Consider the following 26,147-nt stretch of genomic DNA (forward strand, 5'->3'; position numbering starts at 1 on the left):
TAGTTGCATCTAGGAATAAAACTATTTAAAAACAGCAGTCTAAGAAGTTATTCTAGATGGGTACACTGGGCTGCAGTAAAAGAGTATGACTTTTGAATCAAGTAACTGTATGTCCCAGCTCTTTTGTATTTCTATGACCTTGTACAAGTTAGTTAACTTCAAGTTCAATATCTGGAAAATTGAGTATACTTCCCAAATTTACCTGGCTGATAAAAACATTACAAATAATATAATGCACATTACATGGCATATAGTAGATTATTATTGTTAATTTAAAACAATGAATTACGATTTATGCTTCAGTATGCTATATCCTTAAGTTACCCCAATATGGTAATCATTAGTGACATACTGAAAAACTAATTCTTGTGATACCACTATCATTATAATGAATATTTAAAAATTCATTCTTCTATTAGAAATGAATGTCTTGTTGATATAAAAAAAGTCAGAGAACCAGTATTTTTCAGCTATGCTCCTGTATGTATTAGATGGAGTGAGAACTTTTTTTAATTATTATGTTTGAGTAGCTGGCCAGTTAGCTCAGTTGGTTAGAGCATGGCAGCAATAAATTATTATGTTTGAAATATAAAGAGCGTATATTTTCTTATAATTTTATCACATTCTGCTGTGGTCTTTAATGATTGATTTAATAAGCCACACTCTCCAGTTTAATAAGGCAAAAGTGTGAATGCATTTGTTTGAGAAAGTTAGTTGTGGTCTTAAAATCTAACAGAATTTTAACTGAGTGAAAGGAGGTTTGAATAATTAATTACATATTTATTGTATATGTATTACTGAAATCAAACAAATTTGTGACAGCATCATTAAACCTTATGGTGCTTGTGGACATTGTGTAATTTTTCTGTCATTCTAGTTGGCACAGCTCCCAGTAGTGTTGACATTAACATGGGTCATTTCTGTTTTGGCATTTTATGGTGTGAAGATGTAGGTATGGAAGAATGATTTTTGCATTAAAGTCAAGCCATTCAGATTTATTTTCTCTTTATCAACAAATACATGAATGTAAGGATATGTTGACCGTGATAAAATTACCTAACATTTAGAAAGTAGAAGTATGGTTAATAAAATTGGGTCATTAATTCAATATATGTGCATATTTTATCACAGAAATAAATGTATTAAAATTTAAAATAGTCATAAATGATATTAGCTTCCCTACTTAAGCTTGATAATACACTGAGTGAGGATTTTGTACAAGTGAAATATCTAGTTTGTGTAATAACTGAGAAACTTATGTTTAGAGAGTCAGTTGGAATATTTTAAAAATAATTTTTGGAGGTTTAGGATTTAATAACTCATTCCATCTAATTCTGTTTTGACCTACACAGTGTAAATTTGGAAAAAATATTCAAATAAGAAATATAGTATGCAAAAGTGTTAACCAGCTCAATTCTTAAAGTCAATGTTCTAAAGCTATGCAGCTGACAAAATCCCAGTGTCTCAGGCAGCAGCTTTACCCACTACCCCACAATGCCAGCCCTTCAATAAGATAGCTTAATTGAAGATCAATGTAAATGAGTATTATGCTATCATAATTTAGTTTTTTCTCTTTTAATTTTAGAGACAAAGGAGGATGTATTTCTCATATACTGCCAGAATTTCTGCTTGAACCAGAAGATTATAAGAGGTGGATTAAAATAAAAGTAAGAGAATATAATTCAAGAAGCAGTCTACACAGTTAATTCATTTTTAATGTTCGATGTTTGTTAGAATGCTAAATTTTATTGTTTTTAAAAATATCAGACATAAAAAGTGTATATGTCTATTGTGTATTATGTGATGTTTACATGTATATACATTGTTTAATATCCAATCAGGGTAAGCATATTTATCTCTTCAAACATTAGGCATTTTTATAGTGAAAACATTGAAAATCTTAGCTTTCAATTTGTTTCTTTAAAGAGAAATATAGGTATTTTTACCATTATCTATACTCACTCTACTGTGAGAAGATTCCATTTTATTTTTTTAATTTTCATTTTCTTTTTATTTATTTATTTGACAGGTAGAGTTATAGACAGTGAGAGAGAGAGACAGAGAGAAAGGTCTTCCTTTTCCGTTTGTTCACCCCCCAAATGGCCGCTACGGCCAGTGTGCTGCAGCCAGCGCGCTGCACCGATCTGAAGCCAGGAGCTAGGTGCTTCCTCCTGGTCTTCCATGCGGGTGCAGGGCCCAAGCACTTGGGCCATCCTCCACTGCACTCCCGGGCCACAGCAGAGAGATGGACTGGAAGAGGAGCAACCGGGAGTAGAACCTGGTGCCCATATGGGATGCAGGCGCCGCAGGCGGAGGATTAACCAAGTGAGCCACGGCGCCAGCCTGAAGATTCCATTTTTGATTGCTTGATTTTTCCCTGTGCTTTTGTGCATTTGTTTAAAAATTCCTTTGGAGTTCTTATGCAAAAATTATTGCATAGCTTTCTAAAATATGTAAGTATTTCCTTCTCTGGAGGAGACCTACAATTGAAGAATGGTGTGGGCTTTGGTAAATTTTATTCTTATCATAAATTTTTAAAATATATATGTGTTGCAAAGAAAATACTGATGCAATTTTGCCATTGCTTGCCACTTTTCTTCCTCAGTTTTAGAGGGGAATAGAGAAAAATTAAGGCATAAATACATAAATTTCTCATAATATACACTGCGTTTTGAGGAAATCTATAGAGAAGAAGAATTGTTTTTAAAGAGCCTGAAGGCTTTTAGGCAATAGTTTTGTGGTGCTGACACAGCAGTCACCCTATCACTTGAGTAGGAAAGCCAGGTGCCTGTTCTGTGGCACTCTGCTGAGTTTCTGTGGCCTAATCCAAAGGCTGGGGCTCTCCGTGCACTCAGGTTTCATATGACCTTTTCAAGTCACCCAGCCAGCTCTACTACAGAATGAGCTGATACGTAGATGTACTGAGTGAATAATTTAATGACACAAATAAGGCACTTGTGCTCCAGAAAGTTACTTCTGTTGGTAGTTTCTATCATTGGCATATGGGTTATAATAACTCTTGGTGAATGTATGAAAAAGGAAATGTGGATTTTTTGGGGGGAGAGGGCGATGGAATAAAGAGCCTCCTATGCTAAACAATCAAAATTTTGGACTTACATTTGCCTTGCATTTTAGTTATTTTTGTAATATTTTGTTTCTTAAAGTCCTCGACTACTAATACCGTGCCCACAAATCCCTGTACACCTGAGGAGTGTCCTGTTATTATAGACATGAGCAAGTTTGAAGAATGTAGTAAACGTGCATGGACAGATGTATTCCTTCAAATATACAAGGTAATATTGCTACTCTTTTTGTAAAGAAATTATATTTGAGAGTCAAAATGACAGAAAGAGAGGGAAAAGATATATAGAGATTTTTCTATCTATTGGTTCATTCCCCAGAAGTCTATAATATTCATAGCTAGGCCAGGCCAAAACCAGGAGCCAAGAGCTCCATTTGTGTCTCCCTTCTGGGAAGCAGGAATGAAAACACTTGACCCATCATCTATGCCTTCTCAGGATGCTTGAGCAAGAAGCTGGATTAGAAGCAAAATAGCTGGGACTTGATACAGCACTCCAATATGAGATGCAGTTCATCCAAGTGGCAGCATAACCCACTGTACTACAATGTCCATGTGAACGTTTCCACTCTTGTTTCCTGTGTTATTTTGTCTAGCTCACATGAATGGTGTATTAGTGTATATGCAATGCTGCTATAAAAGATTTAAAAACACAGTAGCTTAAAAGGGAATTTTTTTTTTAGAATTTCTCATTGAACTGTTAAGGAGTGGTTCAGATAGTAGCATATCTCTTCCATCCTCAGTTTTAGGCTTTCATCTGTGAGTTCCATTTCCTAGAACAAATAGGAGCAGGTGAAGGAGTAGTCGAGATCAAGAATATAGCTTTTAAGGATGTATCTTGGAAAATGTATCATTTTCATCTCATATTCCATTGGCAGAATTTAGTCACTTTGTCACACCTGGTAACAGAAAAAGTTGAGAAATAGTTTCTACAATGGATAATTACAGGGATATTATAACATTAAAAAGAAGAATGAAAAAAATGAATACTGTTGAAAATCATGGTCTCTACCTCTAATACACATTAAACTCTTGCTATAAAGTTATTCTGGAGTGATAGTCACTGGGATTCATATAACCAAAGGTGAGACCAGGTTTTGATGAGACTCTGCAATTTACTTCATGTTTAATTGCATTTATGGGTAGACTAACAGCCATAAATTATGCCTTCACACCCTCAAAATGAGGAAGTAAATACTATGGCAAGGTAAGCCCAAAAATTATAAATAAGTGCATGTAGAAAGGAATATAGACTGTTCAGATCCTTGAGAAAGGCTCCTAGAAATAATATCAATTTAAACTGAACTTTCATTAATGATTACAAATTTACTAGGTAGGATAGGGCAGGGCATAAGTTGGAGAGAGGTAGTAAAATTTATGTGTTAAGAGGTGGTAAGTGGATTTTACTGGGTAGTATGGTAGCAAAACTTTTCAAGACAAAGAGCATTCAGTATGGAAAACTCTAAAGATGAGATAAAACATGGTATATTCTGATGAACAAATATACTATAACTGGAAATAGGGAATGATGGAAGAAATTAGATGATGGTTCATATTTGTTCAAGAAAATTTGTTCAGTAATACTTGTTAAAGCATGGTAAGACAAACTTTATTCAGGACAATCACAATTTTTACAGAAACCACAGTAATGGGATTTTGCAGTGGGAGAGAGAGATTGGGCTCAAATCCAAATACAGCATGGGCAAGTGGAAATTCCTAGACAAGCAGCAGGGTTGGGGTTAATGGATAGAAAATCACTAAGAGGAGATTCTAGCAATAAGGGGAATTCTGGTTAAAAATTTTGCTAAAAACAATCCAGGATCTGGATGATAAATATAAATATAAATTATATTTATAAATATAAATATAAATGATAAATATAAATATATATTTATAAATATAAAAGGTGATCAGATATTAATGGTGGAGAGTACTTGATAAATTGACTTAGAGTTGTAACTAAAACTGGATTTTACAAGCGAGTACACAGAGGGACCTAGGAGAAATTTTAGGAGCCTGACTACAATTTGTTCAAGGAGAGAATACTTGTCACTGCATAAGCCAGACTAAAGAATATGTACTTTTTTGTATTTTCTTTGATCCCCATTACTGAAATATAAGACACAGGTAAAGAACAGGATTTATGGTGGGGGAGCAGAATGTGGGACAATGCAAGAAGTCAAAATAGATTAACTTTTTTTCCTGTTGTGTTTAAGGTACCCTGCACACTTGCCAGGCTGATAAACGCATTAGGAGAGAGAGCTGGGTGACAACACATATTTGGGCTTCTTCACTGATTTAATGATAAAACCAGAGGAATAGATAAGATTGTCCAGTTAGATCAGTTGCAGAGCTGCATTTTATATAGTTTGGAGTGTATCCAAATCACAGGTAGCTCTAGGCACTGTATTAAATCAGAATTGGATTGGCAATTACACTTAAGAAAGAAAGCAATGTCCTTTAGATGCATTTCCCAAGCCAAGCTAGAAATAGAAAGTTGTAATTTTTGCATAAGTCTCTTTAAGTTGTAACTGTAACATTCCTAGCCTAGAACTCATGTGTACCCTCTAAGAATGATTTTCTCCATTCTTCTTGGCTAATAGTTAGATAACAGGATATAGCTTCTTTCACTTAATTTCACTTTGTGTCATGTGGTTATTTCTGCTTGTTAAATTTGTATGATTTTTAAGATTTATTTATTTATTTGAAAGTCAGAGTTACACAGAGAGACAAGGAGAGGCAGAGAGAGAGGTCTTCCATCAGCTGGTTCACTCCCCAATTGACTGCAACAGCCGGAGCTGTGCTGATCTGAATCCAAGAGCCAGGAGCCTCCCCTAGGTCTCCCACAAGAGCACAGGGGCCCAAGGACCTGGGCCATCTTTTACTGCCTTCCCAGGCCACAGCAGAGAGCTGGATAGGAAGTGGAGCAGCTGGGAGTCAAACCGGCGCCCATATGGGATGCTGGCACTGCAGGCAGCAGCTTCACCCACTATGCCACAGCACCGGCCCCAAATTTGTATGTTTAATCACAGTTATTTTCATGCATTATGTTCCCAAGTCACAAAAACTATCAACAGTTAAATAATGGATCATTGAAGCATTAGAGAGGTAAAAACACTAACGGAAAGACTCAAACTCAGAAGCTGTTCTAAATGTAAATACAAAAAGGACTCCCATGTGAATACAAAGGTAGATTCTCTATGGTCTAAAGGAAATGTATGTCATGGTTTCACTGAAGATTCTAGAAAAGGAAAAGAAGATCAGAAATAAATATGATGAAGTTTAACAAATATATTCATTCATTCCCAGTGTATTGTCTGTCATAACTTCTTATAAATGTGGTGTTATTCTATCAAATCTTTTGATTTTTTCAAACAAAGAGTAGTGGTTTATCTGATTAAGTGTATTTTCATAAAACTAGTCCAAAATCTCTCATAACAGGACAAAATTGGATTTTTTTCCTAAAGGAAGGCAAGATGCCAAATCTATAGGGGTATTATTCACAATTGCATTTGTATTACCTAAGTATCCAGTAGAGTGGTGACTGCAGTACTCATTGAGCAATCTAGACGTGTTTCCTCTCCAAATGTTGTTCATCATTTGGATTAATTTTTAGTTTTTAGTATTTTTTTCAATATCTTAGCATATGACTCTTACCTCCCTTGCTTTTCATAGCTATTTTTTTTTTTTTTTGACAGGCGGAGTTAGAGAGAGAGAGAGAGAGAGACAGAGAGAAAGGTCTTCCTTCCGTTGGTTCACCCCCCAAATAGCTGCTATGGCCAGCGTGCTGCGCTGATCTGAAGCCAGGAGCCAGGTGCTTCCTCCTGGTCTCCCATGCGGGTGCAGGGCCCAAGCACCTGGGCCATCCTCCACTGCCTTCCTGGGCCACAGCAGAGAGCTGGCCTGGAAGAGGGGCAACCAGGACAGAATCTGGCACCCCAACCGGGACTAGAACCCGGTGTGCCAGCGCCGCAAGGCGGAGGATTAGCCTAGTGAGCCGCAGCACCAGCCTCATAGCTCTTTTTAACATGGCCACTTACAGTATTTAGTTTTAGTGTTGCTTATATTTTTGTGAGTTAAAAAGTTAGACACCAATATTTATTAAAATTGTCTGTAGAAGAAGGCGTTGTGGTGCACTGGGTTAAGTAGCTGCTTGTGATGCCTGCATCCCATATCAGAGTGCCAGTTGGAGTCCCAATCCACTTCCCTGTAAATATGCTTGGGAAAGCAGCAGAAGATGGCCCAAGTACTTGGGCCCCTGCCATGCATGTGGGGGACCCAGATAGAGCTCCTGGCTCCTGGATTATGCTCTTTGCAGTCCTGTGCATTCTGGCCATTTGGGGAGTGAACCAGCAGATGGAAGTTCTCTTTCTCTGTGTTTCTCCCTCTCTCTCTGTCACTCTAATGTTCAAATAAGTAAAACAAATCTTTAAAAATAGTCTGAAAAATAAAAACAAATAGGCTCTAACATAAAGTACGCAAGCACTGATTTATGAATTAAGTGGAAGAAAGTCAACTTACAGATTTTGATACGTCAAGAACTGTAACTCAGAGTATTTCCATATGCAAGAATTATGGTCTTGACTTACATGCTTGCTGTCCTACCTCCATGAGGTTTTTTGCACAAACTTGAGATTTGGATAAGTCAGCTTATTCCTGCATTTGCTCTGGTTTTTAATCTTTATTGTAACACAGTAAGAATTCATATTAGAAATAGTATTCTGGCGGGCACCGTGGCTCACTAAGCTAATCCTCCGCCTTGCGGCGCCGGCACACCGGGTTCTAGTCCCAGTCGGGGCTCCGGATTCTGTCCCGGTTGCCCCTCTTCCAGGCCAGCTCTCTGCTGTTGCCAGGGAGTGCAGAGGAGGATGGCCCAAGTGCTTGGGCCCTGCACCCCACGGGAGACCAGGATAAGCACCTGGCTCCTGCCTTTGGATAGGCGCGGTGCGCAGGCCACAGCATACCGGCCGCGGTGGCCATTGGAGGGTGAACCAACAGCAAAGGAAGACCTTTCTCTCTGTCTCTCTCTCTCACTGTCCACTCTGCCTGTCCAAAAAAAAAAAAAAAAAAGAAATAGTATTCTAAAAACCACTTTACTCAGCCATATTTGAAGCTTCTGACATCCTTTAGATCCTTCAATAAAATTTTCCTTCATTGGACACAAAGACTATGGGGCCACTCAGATCTTTGCTGACTGGTTGGTTGCTAATTCCTAATTTCTCTCAACCCAGTGGTGAAATATATGGAAAATATATTTGGGAATATTATCTTTCCATGATTAATCATATAGGGCCTACTCTGCTTCACCAATAGCTTGGTCTTGTGTTTGTTTGATAATTAAAAGTATAAAATAGCATAAACTTCATGTAGTAGCATGCTAGCTTAAGAAAGTACACAAGATAAATAACAATATGGAATACACAGCCATAGCCATGAGGAGGCTTGTGACTGAAATCATAGCTTCCAGTATCCCTCTCCCTCCACACTTGAGTCAGATACAGTCACAAGAGATGGAGTCTAGGAGGCATGGGCCACTTTAATTGAGGGATTGGAATTCTTTCAATTTTCCAGTTATGCAGCACCCTCAGAGCAGTGAGTAATCACTCTTACTCAATACATCATGACAATGATGTATAAGTGCTTGGTTCAGTCTACAGTCCTAATTTGGATTCTTAATTTGGGTCATCTATTAATTTACTCCTATAAATTTCTTAAGTTAGTATTAAAAAGAGACTCTAAGTGTTAAACTGTCAGGCATCCTTGAGGCTAAAAAATGATCATAAATTGGCTATTGATTCTTTTGTCACCATAGGTCTATTGAAGATGATTCCCCAGAACAAATACAACTATCTAAGTGCTCTTGAAAATTCAGGAATGTTTATGGATAAGGAAAAGATGAAAATTATGTTTTATGTCAGCAGATTAAAATGATATATAATTTTTAAAAGTTGTCAGAAACAATAAGCCAAATATAAAAACAAAGTGAATGTGGGAATAGAAGTACATATGAAAACAGCAGGAGAGCTCTAAATATATGCAATATACACTATTAGTAGTAATTTTGTCATTGTTGTTTGAGTCTTCAGAATGCCATGATGTGACACAGTAGGCTAGCTACAGACTGTTCCATCATGTGGCCACTCTATTGACTATTATACACATTTCTTTACCCAGACCTTTAACAAAAATGAAGGACACACAAACCACATTTTGTGAGGGTAGGAAAGAATTTCCTAAGTGTTACCATTAAAACTAAATTACCCAAATTTCATCAATTCACTGACACAGCTAATAAGGACATCATTCCTCTGTTATCCTCACTGCATTCCTTCAACACATTCTTTGTGTTGTTTGGATGTTACGCAACAAGTAGTAACACTTCTTGGTGAAGATGTATTTGGATTTTTCTTGTAATGGGATATTGTATTTTGCATGTTTTTAGTATTTATTTTATATATTTGAAAGAGTGATGAGAGCACAGAAAGTTTTTCTATCTGCTGGTGCACTCCCCAAATGGTTGCAATGGCTGGGGCTGGGCCAGGATGAAGCCAGAAGCTTGATCCAGGTTTCCCATGTGGGTGCAGGGGCCCAAGAACTGGACCATCTTCTGCTGCTTTATTAAGTGCATTAGCAGGAGCTGGATCAGAAGTGGAGCAGCCGGGACTTGAGCCAGCACCCATATGGGATGTTGGCATCATAAGCGGTGGTTTAATACACTGTGCCACAATGCCACCTCCAACTACCAATTCTATGACTGTCTTTGGTGGGAAGATTCTTTGGGGGTCATTGTCTTCTGACACTGCTGGTTTGCATTCTGTGACCTGAGCATGCTCCCATATGCCATAAAAATATCACTCCAGCAGGGAATGGATTACCTTTTTGTAATAACCAGGCTTTAGAATGTGGAGGTGATGGCGAAAGGAATATTGGCAGGATATCAACAGTATCTCTGCGGCCTATGTCACTCAAATTGTGGTCTCCATACCCGTGCCATTGGAGAATTGTCTATTAAAGTTTTGAAAGGAAACAAAGGTCAGCTTGTACTGTGCAGTATAATGTACACCAGTGTGCTGACATTTTATTCACAAAGTCCTGAGAGATCTGTAGTGAGATAGTAGATGGTTAGCTGTTTATCTCTTCCAGAACCTGTACTAAATAACTTGTAGAGTGTAGCTTTGAGTAGTTTGTACTGTAATATTCTATGAAACACAGAATCTTTCACTTAATCTTAACATAACTTGTTTTTAAATCAAGATACACTGTTGAATGGTGATATAATTTCAGTATGCAAAATTTTAACAGGATAAAAATATGTCAAATTATAAAGTTTTATACAATTTATAAATCATAAAGTAAGTCCTCTTCAGTAAGTATCAGTGTTAAAATCAGTTCTGACTTGATAACTTACTACCTTTAATTATAGTTTTACTTTCTGAGTTTCATGAGATGGTAAGGAAATAACAAGGCCTTTCAGATCCTCGTGTTTTGAATGAATTGATAGTCTAAGTGAATCAGCTTCAATTGCAGTTTTTTTGAACTGGATAATAAGCCTCATCTTGTAAATTTTATAGTGTGACTCCTATGGACTAAAGGCTATAAAAGAAAGTTAGGTGTTGAAATTAATATTAGTGAGGCACATCTTACCTGTTCTTTTACTCCACAATGGATACATTGCACCAGAAAATACTGGAGCCTTCTTTTATTTATCTACTTGTCATATTTTTTAATTTATTCTTAAGTAATAATTTACTATTTCTACATTACAGTCTATAAATATTTCTATCATTCTTTTCCAATTTCAGGTCCTGATTCTTTCCCGAATTGTACCATATTGCAGCAATGATATGCCCCCCAGGCATGTGGAAAATACACCAAAAATCAATCCTGATTTTACATCCAGCAACATATATTCTGTTTATGAAAGGGTTCTTCTTAGTTGGATGAACACAAATTATGAGGATGCTAGACATATTGTATGGAAAAACTGTAAAAAAGGTAAGAAGTTATTTTTTCTTTAAATAAATTATTGCAGATTATAGTGTGTCTATGTAGAGGAGCCATGGTATCACAATCTGAATCCATGGATCCTACAGCTGACTTTTAGAATTTATTCTGTCATCTACAAGTAGGATGTCCTTTTAACATCTTCAAAATAAGTTTTCTCACATGTAAAATGAAAATAATGAAAGATGTTTCTTTATATTGAAGAATAAATAATTAAAATATGTAGAGATACTGTAGAAATGAAAGATCACCCTAACATTGTTTCTGGGAGGGTCAACTGGATAAAGTATTAAATTTAGGTGACACTCCTCAACCTTTGTGTATAATTAAAGGAGATCAAGTGAAATTTAATGAGAAAATATCTTTAACCTTATGTGAATACAAAGATCATGTTGGAAGCCACAACATGCAATAATGTTTCATGAACTTTGGGAGGAGGATACTAGATCCAGAGAGAGACCAACCCCAGTATGTTCAGATGGGTACTGTTGATTCTGCTCTTGCAGAGTAAGGCTCTATAAATATCTATCCCAAGAGCCTTAAATTTCTCTTGAAAAAATTCTAATTACTAATGTAGTTATACATTTTTCTTCTTTGTAAACACTAATTGAAAAGACAGTGTGTATGGTCATTGTTCCTTTAGCATCATTTCAGCTCCCTTCTTTCAAGTACCTCCAAAACTGTTGTGTTCAGAGTATGCTATTTGTATTTTTTTAAGCAAAGGCAGACCTTTTAGTTCTGTCTTCTTAATTTTTAATTTGGTGGTATTGTTATTATTTGATACTGAGAGAGAGAAAGAGAGAGAGAGAGAGAAACTTCCCGCCACTGTTCCAGTCCCCAAATGCCTGAAATAGCCAAGGCTGAACAAGACAAAATCTCAAAGCTGGGAACTCAGTCCAGGTCTCCCACATGGATAGCAGGTGCCTGAGTACTTGAGCCATCACCTGAAGCCTCCCAGGATCCACATTAGCAATAAGTTGGAGTCAGGAGCTGGATCTGGAATTTGAATCTAGGTACTCCCATGTTGGATACATATTTCCTGATTAGTGCCTTAATCAGTACGCCAAATGTTTACCCCTAGGCTGTGTTTTATTTTAAAATATTTATTGATCTATTGATTTATTCATTTGAAAGGCTGAGTGACAGGAGGAGACTAGGGGTGGGTGGGTGTGGGTGGAGACATGCAGAGATCTTCCGTCCACTCATTCATGCCGTAAATGACCACAAAAGCTAGATCTGGTGGCAGGTGGAGCAACTGGGATTCAAACGCACACCTCAGCAGTGGCTTAACTCACTGCTGCACAACACCTGCCCTGCGATGTGCATTTCAAATCATTGCATTGATTGTATTGTGCCTTAAATCACACATAAAGTTATTCTTACATTTTATCAGTACAAAATACTTTGAAAAATATCATGTGGAGTGTTGTTAGTTGAAAATTCCTAGTCATCTGGGTTTGTTAGACTGATTTTATGATAATATACTCTAGAAAGGGTCCATATTGTAGCATCTCAGATGAATAAATATTTAGCACTTTCTGTGGAGTATCCAGGGCATCACTAGTTCCAGAGAAAACATCATCTGCAGGCCATACAAAATTATGAACTTAAAAATTAGCCTGCTGTCGATCTATTGAATTTTGAGTCCTGCCTATGATTTTCTTGGAAGGACCAGACCATGGACTGGACAACCCGTGGGCTGGATGTTCCCATCCCTTCAAGTAAACAGTGTATCTCCAATCCCTTCTACCTGCTTAACCTACAGGTGAAGGTGAAATTGGAGATGACCCCCTAAAATTAACACCAAAATGTGGCCCCTTAAAGTTCCCTAGAAGTGCTATCTGGGGTGCCACATGTGCTACGGGAATTTGGGGTGCCATACGATTTCACCACATGCTTATTAATAAATCCCCACTATTAATAAGCCTGAGAGGGTTCTTGCCTAATATTTAGAGAAGAATTCTAAATACCGGCACAGATAAACGAGGCAGCATGGTACACTTTAAACTTTTATTTAGTGTGAAAGATGCATAGGAGAGTGAGAGAGAAAGGTAAATCTGGGTTCATACCGAGCACCAGGAACCAGCCACGTGGAGGAGCATCTTGGCCAGGAAGCCTAGGGCAGGTGGCCCTAAGGCTACGCGCCCTGGAGGCTCATGGCTACAGGAAGCCCCCTCCTGGCAAGAGGCCAGGGAAGAAGAGAAGGGGCGGGACACACTGAGTCCCAGGCTTTTAACCCACTTCCAAGGGGAGTGATTAATTAACCTGATTGGCTGGTGGGAACCCAGGTGCAGCCAGGTAGGGGGATGAGGTCACACAGGGGCGTGGTAAAGGCGTGGTCTTCCAGCTCACAAACCTAATGGATTTTAACATGTATGCCTGTCTACTTGAAAGGAATCTCTGCAGCAAATAGGGAAATCAGAATAAGTCTGATGCCTTTTGGGTCTCCTTATCTGTGCATGTTGATTATTGTTGATCAAATATTTGACCTCAAATTATTCAACAAAATAAGAATTCTGAAATAGTTAAATTTCTTCTTTATTACTAAGTGGTAGTGTATTTTCGAAGGGGTTCATGTAGAAATAAAGGGAACATCTTGAAATTTCTTTTTCTTTTTTTCTTTCTTTTTTTTTTTATTGTTGTTGTTGGTAAGAACAGTCTAGTTCAAGAATCCAGCATCCTGGGGAAAGAGAGATCTCTTGATCCAAAATGTGCTCTTTCAGCCCAAGAAGTCCAGGGCACCAGCCAGGTGCAGGCTCTTGACAATGGAGCTCAGTATGAGTGGGGTGGGGTGGAGGCTCCTTTGTTAGCTGGGTCAAGAGTCTGCCATTCCAGACCACCTCCCCTCCGGAGACTCCTGAAATTCTTCTTATGTAAATGTTACTATTCACCATACTAGGCCCAGGTAATTCACAATATCAGTAGCTGGTTTTTGTTATATAAAAATAAGAAGGGAAAGGAAAGGAAGATGCCTTTATTATGGCTACAAATTCCTAACTGTCAATTGTTCCATTCTGTATCTATGGACTCCATTCTAGCTACTTCTTGCTGATTGGGGGAGAAGAGGGGATTTGGGGAATGGAAAATTTTGACCTGGTGAAAGACATCTTCCTTGGTTTCCCCCTCTATGTGAGAGCAAAGTCAAATTTGCAAAGTTTCCATATACATGACATAATGCTTGAAATTTCTTCTACAGCCTTAAAGATATATTTCATAGCAATAAGCTCTTGAGGTTTGCATTTTATTTTATATCCAAAATAGCATGATTTTGTTTTCTAAGCAGAGGAAAAATATTTCATTATTGCTGAAATTTCAATGAGAAATGAAATTTCAATGAGTCGTGGGATTCTTGGGTTTGCACAAGAAAGAATTCAGGCATGACACAGAGAGCAAAATAGCAGTTTTACTGGGGATAGGGCATCCATTAGAATGAAAAGGACGAAGAATGAGCGCCCAGGCACTCAGATTGGGGGAAAGCGAGGTTACCTGGTTACATGGAGAGAATACACCTGGCAGGCCAGAAGGGTGGCTCAGCAGAGAGCTGAGAGGGCTGAGCAGGAAATCTTTGTTTAGATTCTGAGATTTTAAGGGAGTCTCTCTTTACCGCACTCCCTTCTCCTCCAGGACAGAGGGTAATAAGAAAAAATTCTTTCCCAAGTTTGTTATCAGACAGGGGAGTCTTCCCCCTTGGGTGGCCTGCCTTGGAGAAGAATGTCAAGGTTTTATTGCTCAGTGTTATCAGGCCAGGACACCCATTTGGTGCAGAGGAGAGAGCTTTCCCGTGGGGGAGGGGCTGGGACCACCTGGGAGTGCCGGTGCTGGGCTTCTGCAGATACAAGTTTCTCAGGCCCCTCTCACACACACACAGAGGCTAATTTCTAACTGCCTACCTAACAGTTATATTTAGTCTCTCTCTCTTTCTCAACAGGTACTATTCCCTCTGAGAGATGGATAATAAATTTTGACAGTGATCTTTCAGATGGCCTTGTTTTTGCAGCACAGTTGGCAACCTATTGCCCATTTTTGGTAAGAGTATTTTTATGCATACTGGTCTCTCATTTTGGAGAATTTAGTGATTAAAATTTGAAATGTATCTTCTGTAAATGGATACTTTTGAATGCCTTAATCTTAAGTGGACACTTCTTAAATAGGTGGCTAGCATTGTCTTTTTCCCCCTGCATTTCAGTTGTGCTATTCTGTTTCTTACACATGTTAACATAAGATTCTTTGCTAAATTACAGTGAACACTTTTAAAGCAATAGAATTGGTTCCATTACTTAAAGATTTTATTGGTGTCTATTCCAGATTGAGCCCCATCTTGTAAATATGTACACACAGCCAAAAACTCCTGAACAGTATCTGCACAATTGCCTGATTGTTATGAACAGTATTCGTGAAATTAGCTTTGACATGGAAATACAGGTAAGTGCCTTTCTATTAGAAATATTAGAATTTTGAGAAGAGACTCTAAGAAAGCCTGGTTTAGAAGAATAAAACTTATTTTTTTAAATAATTATTTTATTTATTTGAAAGACAGAGTTACAGAGAGAGGTAGAGACAGAGAGAGAGGTCTTCCATCGCTAGTTCACTCCCCAGATGGCCACAATGGCTGGAGCTGCACCAATCCATCTGAAGCCAGGAGCCAGGAGCTTCTTCCAGGTCTCCCACATGGGTGCAGGGGCCCAAGGACTTGGGTCATCTCTCCTGATTTCCCAGGCCATAGCAGAGAGCTGGATCAGAAGAGGAGCAGCTGGGACTAGAACCGGCGCCCATATGGGATGGCAGCGCTTCAGGCCAGGGCTTTAACCCGCTGCGCCACAGCGCCGGCCCAAAGAATAAAACTTATAATTCACTTCAATTCAATAATTTATTGAACCTTTTCCATGAGAGATACTGGATAGATCCTATAGGGGTACAGATATAGTTAAACTACATTCATGCATTTAATGGTATTACAGAGGTAATCATGACAAGTATGCTTAGAAAAGCTGATGCAGAGGGGGCGGAGCCAAGATGGCGGAATAGTGAGGGCGCACACTGATAGTCTGGGAAAATGTAGTTTAATAAAAGAGGAGTTACGGTAGCCTCAGAAAAAAGAACCAGGAAAATATTGCAGAGGAAACTCTTCTGGATCGAGTGGCTGTGAATCAGAGGACCTACTGGGAGAACAAGGTCGCCCACCGCATGGAAGCCGAGCCGCGGGAGCCGCAGGTGCCGCGGGAGCCGCAGGGTCTGCGCGCCAGTGCAGGAAGGGGAGTACATGTCAGACACCAGCGGGGAGAATTGGGACGTCCAGGGCTCCGAGTCCACACATTGGCGCTGGAAGGGGAGGTGAGCTCAATAACCCGAGACATTGGTGGGGAAACGGGGGTCAGAATCTAGAGGGGGGACGGAAAGTGCAGCAGACTCACTACCGGAAAGAAGGAAAAAAAAAAGCTTGGGGGTTTCTCGCTCCCCCAACCTTGCAAAGGTTGCAAGGGTGCAAGGCTTGAAGAATTCGCAAGAGACAAAGAGCAGGCCCCCTCTCTGGATTTACATATCAACAGGGGAGAGCTAAGGAACTGAGTCACTACAATTCAGTAGTCTAGGCAACCCAGTGGGAGTCCAGAGGAGCCTACACAGACTCTTTGGGTAGAAGCCAGAGACTGGAAGCTAAATACCATCAATTCTGCACAGCCGTGCCATGCGGTATTACTTACCCCCTGAATAAATAAAATAAATAAATAAATAAAAAGAGAGAGATTTACCACGCATAACCTGAGGGTGTCACCTTTGCACACCCGTAACCAGGAAGAACCAAGCAGAGCTCTCAGGCCACACCCATGTCAAGCCCCCAAGGCTCCTCCAACAGCAGGCAGTCCACTTAACACGGACATAGTATAAAATAAAAAAAAAATTAAAAAAAAACACACAGTGACGAAAGAAGAATTAACTATGCCAAGCAACAAACACAGAAATCCAGGGAACAAGATCAACGATGACACTATGATGCCTCCAAATAAACAAAACACCCCTAACCAAGATTATGAAGATGATGACATAGAAGAAATGCAAGATACGGATTTCAAAAAATTTATGATAAGAACATTTAGAAGTTTTCAAAAGCAAATCCTTGAACTACAGAAATCCTTATTGGACAGGATTGAAAATCTCTCTCGTGAAAATGAAATTTTAAGGAAGAATCAAAATGAAACTCAGAAACTAGTAGAACAGGAAAGTGTGATAGTGAAGAGAAATCAAAATGAAATGAAGAGCTCAATAGATCAAATGACAAACACATTAGAAAGCCTTAAAAACAGAATGGGTGAAGCAGAAGAGAGAATATCGGACTTAGAAGATAGAGCACAGGAAAACATACAGTCAAACCAAAGAAAAGAAGAGGAAATTAGAAATCTAAAAAATATTGTTGGGAATCTACAGGATACTATTAAAAAAACCAACATTCGGTTTCTAGGAGTTCCTGAAGGCATGGAGAGAGAGAAAGGATTAGAAGGCCTTTTTAGTGAGATACTAGCAGAGAACTTTCCAGGTTTGGAGAAGGACAGAGACATCCTAGTACAGGAAGCTCATAGAACCCCCAATAAACATGACCAAAAGAGATCCTCACCACGACACGTGGTAATTAAACTTACCACAGTGAAACATAAAGAAAAGATCCTAAAATGTGCAAGAGAGAAACGTCAGATTACTCTCAGAGGATCTCCAATCAGACTCACAGCAGACTTCTCATCAGAAACACTACAGGCTAGGAGGGAATGGCGAGACATAGCACAGGTGCTAAGAGAGAAAAATTGCCAGCCCAGAATATTATATCCTGCCAAGCTCTCATTTGTGAATGAAGGTGAAATAAAGACCTTTCATAGCAAACAGAAATTGAAAGACTTTGTGGCCACTCGTCCGGCCCTGCAAAAGATACTTAAAGATGTGCTACACTCAGAAACACAGAAACACGGCCATCAATATGAAAGAAGGGAAAGGAAGAACACCTACCAGTAAAAGAGCATGGGAAGCTCAAAGCATATACTAGAAAATATCTCCGGGAAAATGGCAGGGCAAAGTCACTACGTATCAATAGTCACATTGAACATTAATGGTCTGAATTCTTCAGTTAAAAGACACCGTTTGGCTGACTGGCTCACAGAACACAACCCAACTATTTGTTGCCTACAAGAAACACATCTCTCTAACAAAGAGGCATGCAGACTGAAAGTGAAAGGTTGGAAAAAGATATTCCATGCCAACAGAAACCAAAAAAAAGCAGGTGTAGCCATATTAATATCAGACAAAATAAACTTTAATACAAAAACTGTTAAGAGAGACAAAGAGGGACACTATATAATGATTAAGGGTTCAATTCAACAGGAAGATGTAACAATTATAAATGTATATGCACCTAATTACAGGGCACCGGTCTATTTAAAAGATATGTTAAGGGACTTAAAGGGAGATTTAGATTCCAATACAATAGTACTGGGGGACTTCAATACTCCACTCTCAGAAATAGACAGATCATCCGGACAGAAGATCAACAAGGAAACAGCAGATTTAATTGACACTATTGCCCAAATGGATCTAACAGATATCTACAGAACTTTCAACCCTACATCTACAGACTTCACATTCTTCCCAGCAGTGCATGGAACCTTCTCTAGGATTGATCACATACTAGGCCATAAAGCAAGTCTCAGCAAATTTAAAAGAATTAGAATCATACCATGCAGCTTCTCAGACCACAGTGGAATGAAGCTGGAAATTAGCAACTCAGGAAACCCCAGAAAGTATGCAAACACATGGAGACTGAACAACATGCTCCTGAATGAACACTGGGTCATTCAAGAAATCAAAAGACAAATCAGAAACTTTCTGGAAGTAAATGAAGACAACAACACAACATATCAAAACTTATGGGATACAGCAAAAGCAGTATTGAGAGGCAAATTTATAGCAATAGGTGCCTATATCAAGAAATTGGAAAGGTACCAAATAAATGAGCTTTCAGCGCATCTCAAGGACCTAGAAAAACTGCAGCAAACCAAACCCAAATCTAGTAGGAGAAGAGAAATAATTAAAACCAGAGAAGAAATTAACAGGATTGAATCCAAAAAAAAACACTACAAAAAATCAGCCAAGCAAGAAGCTGGTTTTTTGAAAAAATAAACAAAATTGACACCCCATTGGCCCAACTAACTAAAAAAAGAAAAGACCCAAATCAATAAAATCAGAGATGAAAAAGGAAACGTAACAACAGACACCACAGAAATAAAAAGAATCATCAGAAATTACTACAAGGACTTGTATGCCAGCAAACAGGAAAATGTATCAGAAATGGATAGATTCCTGGACACATGCAATCTACCAAAATTGAACCATGAAGACATAGAAAACCTAAATAGACCCATAACTGAAACAGAAATTGAAACAGTAATAAAGGCCCTCCCAACAAAGAAAAGCCCAGGACCAGATGGATTCACTGCTGAATTCTACCAGATGAAAACTCTAAGCAAATTGGGTATAGAAGGAACATTCCTCAATATAATCAAAGCAATTTATAAAAAACCCACAGCCAGCATCCTATTGAATGGGGAAAAGTTGGAAGCATTTCCACTGAGATCTGGCACCAGGCAGGGATGCCCACTCTCACCACTTCTATTTAACATAGTTCTGGAAGTTTTAGCCAGAGCCATCAGACAAGAAAAAGAAATCAAAGGAATACAAATTGAGAAGGAAGAAGTCAAACTATCCCTCTTTGCAGACGATATGATTCTTTACTTAGACGACCCAAAGAACTCTACTAAGAGACTATTGGAACTCATAGAGGAGTTTGGTAAAGTGGCAGGATATAAAATCAATGCACAAAAATCAACAGCCTTTGTATACACAAGCAACACCATGACTGAGAAAGAACTGCTAAGATCAATCCCATTCACAATAGCTACAAAAACAATCAAATACCTTGGAATAAACTTAACCAAGGACGTTAAAGATCTCTACGATGAGAATTACAAAATCTTAAAGAAAGAAATAGAAGAGGATACCAAAAAATGGAAAAATCTTCCATGCTCATGGATTGGAAGAATCAACATCATCAAAATGTCCATTCTCCCAAAAGCAATTTATAGATTCAATGCAATCCCAATCAAGATACCAAAGACATTCTTCGCAGATCTAGAAAAAATGATGCTGAAATTCATATGGAGGCACAAGAGACCTCGAATAGCTAAAGCAATCTTGTACAACAAAAACAAAACCGGAGGCATCTCAATACCAGATTTCAGGACATACTACAGGGCAGTTGTAATCAAAACAGCATGGTACTGGTACAGAAACAGATGGATAGACCAATGGAACAGAATTGAAACAGCAGAAATCAACCCAAACATCTACAGCCAACTTATATTTGACCAAGGATCTAAAACCAATTCCTGGAGGAAGGACAGTCTATTCAATAAATGGTGCTGGGAAAACTGGATTTCCACGTGCAGAAGCATGAAGCAAGACCCCTACCTTACACCTTACACAAAAATCCACTCAACGTGGATTAAAGACCTAAATCTACGTCCTGACACCATCAAGTTATTAGAGAACATTGGAGAAACCCTTCAAGATATTGGCACAGGCAAAGAATTTCTGGAAAAGACCCGGGAGGCACAGGCACAATTCACAATAGCCAAGACCTGGAACCAACCTAAATGCCCATCAACGGTAGACTGGATAAAGAAATTATGGGATATGTATTCTTTAGAATACTATACCGCAGTAAGAAACAACGAAATCCAGTCATTTGCAACAAAATGGAGGAATCTGGAACACATCATGCTGAGTGAAGTAAGCCAGTCCCAGAGGGACAAATACCATATGTTCTCCCTGATCGGTGACAACTGACTGAACACCAAAAAGGAAACCTCCTGAAGTGAAATGGACACTATGAGAAATGGTGACTTGATCAGCATAGCCGTGACTGTTAATGAACAACTTAATACATTATCCCTCTTAGTAGTTTTTTGTCTGTTCTACTTAATATGACTGGTTTAATTCTGTAATTATCACACAGTTATTCTTAAGTGTTGAAAATTAACTGAAATGTGATCCCTGTTAAACATAAGAGTGGGAATAAGAGAGGGAAGAGATGTATAATTTGGGACATGCTCAAGCTGACTTGCCCCAAATGGTAGAGTTAGAAACATACCAGGGGATTCCAATTCAATCCCATCAAGGTGGCATGTTCCAATGCCATCTCACTATTCCAAGTGACCAATTTCAGTTCACAATTGATCATAATGAAAGCACTAAGAGTCAAAGGGAGCACATAAACAAGTCTAGTACCTGCTAACACTAACCGATATAATAAATAAAGGGGAGAGTGATCCAACATGGGAAGTGAGATACTCAGCAGACTCATAGAATGGCGGATGTACTAAATAGCACTCTGGCCTCAGAATCAGCCCTAAAGCCATTCGGATCTGGCTGAAAACCCCATGAGAGTATTTCAGGCATGGAAAGTCAAGACACTCTGGCAAAAAGATATCTGTGAGTGAGATCCCAGTGGAAAGAACAGGTCTTCAAAGAAGGAGGTGCCTTTCTCTGAAGGGAGGAGAGAACCTCCACTTTGACTATGACCTTGTCTAAACAAGATAAGAGTCGGAGAACTCAGAGGGCTTCCATAGCCTTGGAAACTCATGACTGGAGCATAGGGAGATTACTGATGCCATAGACAGGAGTGTCAATTTGTAAAGTCAACAACAGGAGTCACTGTGCACTTACTCCTCATGTAGGATCTCTGTCCTTAATGTGCTGTACATTGAGATTTAATGCTATAATGAGTACTCAAACAGTATATTTCACTTTGTGTTTCTATGGGGGTGCAAACTGTTGAAATCTTTACTTAATGCATACTAAACTGATCTTCTGTAAAAAAAAAAAAAAAGAAAAAAGAAATTATCAATTCCCAACTTGACGCTCGCTGGGATTAAACATGACAATAGGTCTGCTCTGATTTCATCATCATTTAAAAAAATCATCTATTATTTTTCACTTTATGTTTCTGTGTGGGAACAAACTGTTGAAATCCTTTCTTAATGTATACTAAGCTGATCTTCTGTATATTAAGATAATCGAAAATGAATCTTGATGTGAATGGAAGGGGAGAGGGAGTGGGAAAGGGGAGGGTTGCGGGTGGGAGGGACGGTATGGGGGGGAAGCCATTGTAATGCATAAGTCGTACTTTGGAAATTTATGTTCATTAAATAAAAGTTAAAAAAAAAAGAAAAGCTGATGCAAGGTAGGTCATGAAGGCCACAACACATATAGAAACAATGTACTCTGATACCGAAAGGGATAAGAAGTCACTTTAATTAGGAAAGCAGACAACATTATGTAGTGGGATATGTAGTATTTAAACTGGCTTTTGAGAGTTTGGTAGGGGTTCACACAAAACTTAAAATACCTTTGTTTAAAAAATACAGTTCATCACACACTGTGATTTTTCTCCTTTGATTTATGATTTCCTTGGTTAAGAGAATATGTCAAAAATTCATGAAAAGTGAGAATTATCTTTTAATTACACTTTCCATAAACTTTTTGAAGCACTCTTGAAATCATTTACTTTTATTTTAAAATTATTATTCTAATATTAATATCTCAAGGGTCCTTTTCACCTATTTAGATAAGAATTCCAAATATCAACTGTTTTGTAAATGAAACAGATAACATGGTACAGTTTAGAATTTAGAGAGTGAGAGAAATACACAGGAAGGTTAGGGCTTTATTAAAGGGAGAAAGGGGGTTCAGAAACTTAAACCAGGGGTTGCATACCAGGTTTTTCCAGGGAGTAGACCAGAGGATACTACTAGGGAGAGAGAGCACGTGGGCAGGAGAGCAGCTTTGCAGGCTGAGCAGCCGAGCAGGCATCAGAGGCGGCCAAAGGTCATCCACGCCAAGAGGCATGGGGGTGAGGAAGGGCCCCATGCAGGCGTTCACAGGCTGGAACCACGTGCACAGGAAAAACCAAGCAGGCAGGGATGATGCAAAACTGCATGGCACTTGGGCAAACAGCCGTGGAGCAGCCAAGAAGCTGTATACTCAGAGGCACAGAAGAGTAACATGGTCCCTGCATGCTCCAGGCTTTTTATTCACTTGCAAAAGGGGAGTAGTTACTAGTCTGATTGGCAGGTAAGCATATGCAGGTGGGATCACTTAGGGGTGTGAGATCATGCAGTGGGCAGGGAGGGGGCATGGTCTCCAGCTCAGGAATCTAATTTCATCCTATCTGCCTGCCCATATCACTCTCCTATTGTTGTTTCAAAACGTTTATTTTGAGGCTAGCGCTCGTCACATAAGAGCACAGGTTTGCGTCCCAACTACTCACTCCACTTCCAATCCAGCTCCCTGCTAATGCACTGGGAAAAGCAGCAGAGGATGGCCATTTAGGGAGTAAAACAAGAGATGGAAGATCTCTTTCTCTCTCTCTCTAACTCTGCCTTTCCATTATGTACATAAATTTTTAAATTTTAGATTTTTAACTTTTAAAGTTTTTATTTTAGGTTTTTAAGTGTGAATTTTAAATAAATTTTAAAATTTTATTTTTAAAACAATGTTTAGGCCAGAGTGCTGTTTAGGACAGGATCAGCCCTTAAGGCATTCGGATCTGGCTGAAGAGCCCATGAGAGTATTTTAAGCATGGAAAGCCAAGACACTCTGGCAAAAACAAACAAACAAACAAACAAACAAAACAAAACCGAAACACCTAAATGAAGGATCTCTGTGAGTGAGATCCCAGTAGAAAGAATGGGCCATCAAAGAAGGAGGTACCTTTCTCTGAAGGGAGGAGAGAACTTCCACTTTGACCATGGCCTTGTCTAAATATGATCAGAGTTGGTGAACTCAGGGGGCTTCCATAGCCTTGGCAGCTCATGACAAGAGCCGAGGGAGATTACTGAGGCCATAAACAAGAGTGTCAATTTGTTAAGTCAACAACAGGAGTCACTGTGCACTTACTCCTTATGTAGGATATTTGTCCTTAATGTGTTGTTCAATGTGAATTAATGCTATAACTAGTACTAAAACAGTATTTTATACTTTATGTTCTGTGTGGGTACAAACTGTTGAAATCTTTACTTAATATATACTAAATTGATCTTCTGTATATAAAGATTATTGAAAATGAATCTTGGTGTCAATGGAATGGGAGAGGGAGCAGGAGTCGGGAGGGTTGTGGGTGGGAGGGAAATTATGGGGGGAAAGCCATTGTAATCCATAAGCTGTACTTTGGAAATTTATATTTCTAAATAAAAGTTTTAAAAAAATGTTTATTTTAATAAGTAGTCAAAAATGCCCTGAATATTAAGTATTCCCTAGATAAAAATGTAGGCTTGTCCAAGTTTTCATGAATACAGAACTTGATAGTTAACATAGCAAGTAATTAAAAAGTTTTTGACAGGCACTTGAAATGCCATAACATTTTATCAGTCCATATTGCTTAATCACATTAAATGGCAATTTTTAAAATACAACTTTTAAATTTACTCATCCATAGTGAATAAATGCTGATGTTTTTACAGTCCACATTTGAGTCCTGTGAAATTGAACCTGAACTTATTTATTAACATTTAAGTTTCTTCTTTACTATGGCCTTCGGTGCAACTGGAAAGCCATCTGAATAAGTTACTGTGCCACTGTTATGTCCTGACGTAGAACGCTGCCAGCAGCAATATCTAGTTATTACAGGTTCTTTTCACAACATAATTTTTACTTAAAAATGTTGTGGTAATTATTTGGCCTCAGCATAGAGGACATGCTTTATTATTCAAGCAAATATGGATATGAAAATAAATGTAATAAGCATTTGTGGATGTTGTACCACACATAATTCAATGAGCAGTGATGGGAGATAAGGGAGAATAGATAATCTGGCTTTGCTCCCAAGAATTTTTGTTTCCTTTTTGTTTTTCTCACCTAGAAAAATTACAGCCTTCAATAACATAATTCATAAGTAAAAGCAGTTTAAAAATAAGAAAATTCAATATTTTACATAAGATGAAGAAAGACTGTAAAAGATTCTAGCAATGGATATTCAGGGGGTTTTTGTTTTGTGCCTTAATAAAGTTATCAGATTCTCTTTTGCTCAGTCATTCTCAACCCATGGACTTTGTTGTAGGCATGTACAGTAACAACCCCAAAGCTCATAGTGAATTCCTCATATAACACTTTTCTTAAACTGTCTTCTCCTGGGCTAGAGCAGTAAGCTCCCTCCTTACTCTGCCGTCTCAGAACTGCCAAGGAATTGAATATAGTTTACCAGATTTCTGCTCCTGTGTTTTTCCCGAATGGTTTTTTTTTTGTATACCTCCCTATCTTTTGTTAAACCAATAGGACAGTACTATCTTTGGGAAGATAAAGGACCAATACAGGGGCCAGTGCCATAACGCAGTAGGTTAATCCTCTGCCTGTGATGCTGGCATCCCATATGGGTGCCGGTTCTAGTCCGGGCTGCTCCATTTCCAATCCAGCTCTCTGCAATGGCCTGGGAAAGCAGTAGAAAATGGCCCAAATCCTTGGGCCCCTGTACCCGCATGGGAGACCGGGAGGAAACACCTGGCTCCTGGCTTCAGATTGGCACAGCTCTGGCCATTGCGGCCATCTGGGGAGTGAAGCAGCGGAAGGAAGACCTTTCTCTCTGTCTCTCCTTCTCACTGTCTGTAAATCTACCTTTCAATTAAATAAATAAAATCTTTAAAAAAAAAAAGGACCAATACAATTGAATTTTTTTTTATTTAGATCTTTATAGAAATGTAATGATTATGTATTTGTATGGAACTTCACCTGACTATCTCATTTTAAAGAAACCCAAATTATTTTAACATTTGCCTTTAATTTTTTTATTCAAAAATTTTTAACACATAGATTATAATTGTACATATTTATGTCATGTTTCAATATAAACTTTTGGATTTTTAAGCCTGGGATTTATTGAAGTGTAATTGCTTTAGGTTATTTTCACTCAAATATATCATAAGAAAAAGAAAGGATGCTCTTTTTTTGGTGTGGTATTTTAGGTTAATGTCTTATA

The 26,147-nt window shown here is 38.5% G+C and overlaps 1 protein-coding gene across 1 annotated transcript in view; it reads left to right on the forward strand.

Annotated features, from left to right (window-relative positions):
- The window catches only part of CFAP47 (cilia and flagella associated protein 47), a 375,387-nt gene that overhangs the window by 131,336 nt on the left and 217,904 nt on the right, over positions 1–26,147 (forward strand). Inside the window, exons 31-35 of the mRNA XM_089324690.1 lie at positions 1,586–1,667; positions 3,165–3,293; positions 10,882–11,074; positions 15,012–15,109; positions 15,389–15,505. Coding sequence (XP_089180816.1) covers positions 1,586–1,667; positions 3,165–3,293; positions 10,882–11,074; positions 15,012–15,109; positions 15,389–15,505 — 619 coding nt within the window. The remainder of the gene's footprint in view (positions 1–1,585; positions 1,668–3,164; positions 3,294–10,881; positions 11,075–15,011; positions 15,110–15,388; positions 15,506–26,147) is intronic.

Source organism: Oryctolagus cuniculus, chromosome X (genome assembly GCF_051225735.1).
Source record: "Oryctolagus cuniculus isolate XC-2025 breed Fujian yellow rabbit chromosome X, ASM5122573v1, whole genome shotgun sequence".
Lineage (NCBI taxonomy): Eukaryota > Metazoa > Chordata > Mammalia > Lagomorpha > Leporidae > Oryctolagus > Oryctolagus cuniculus.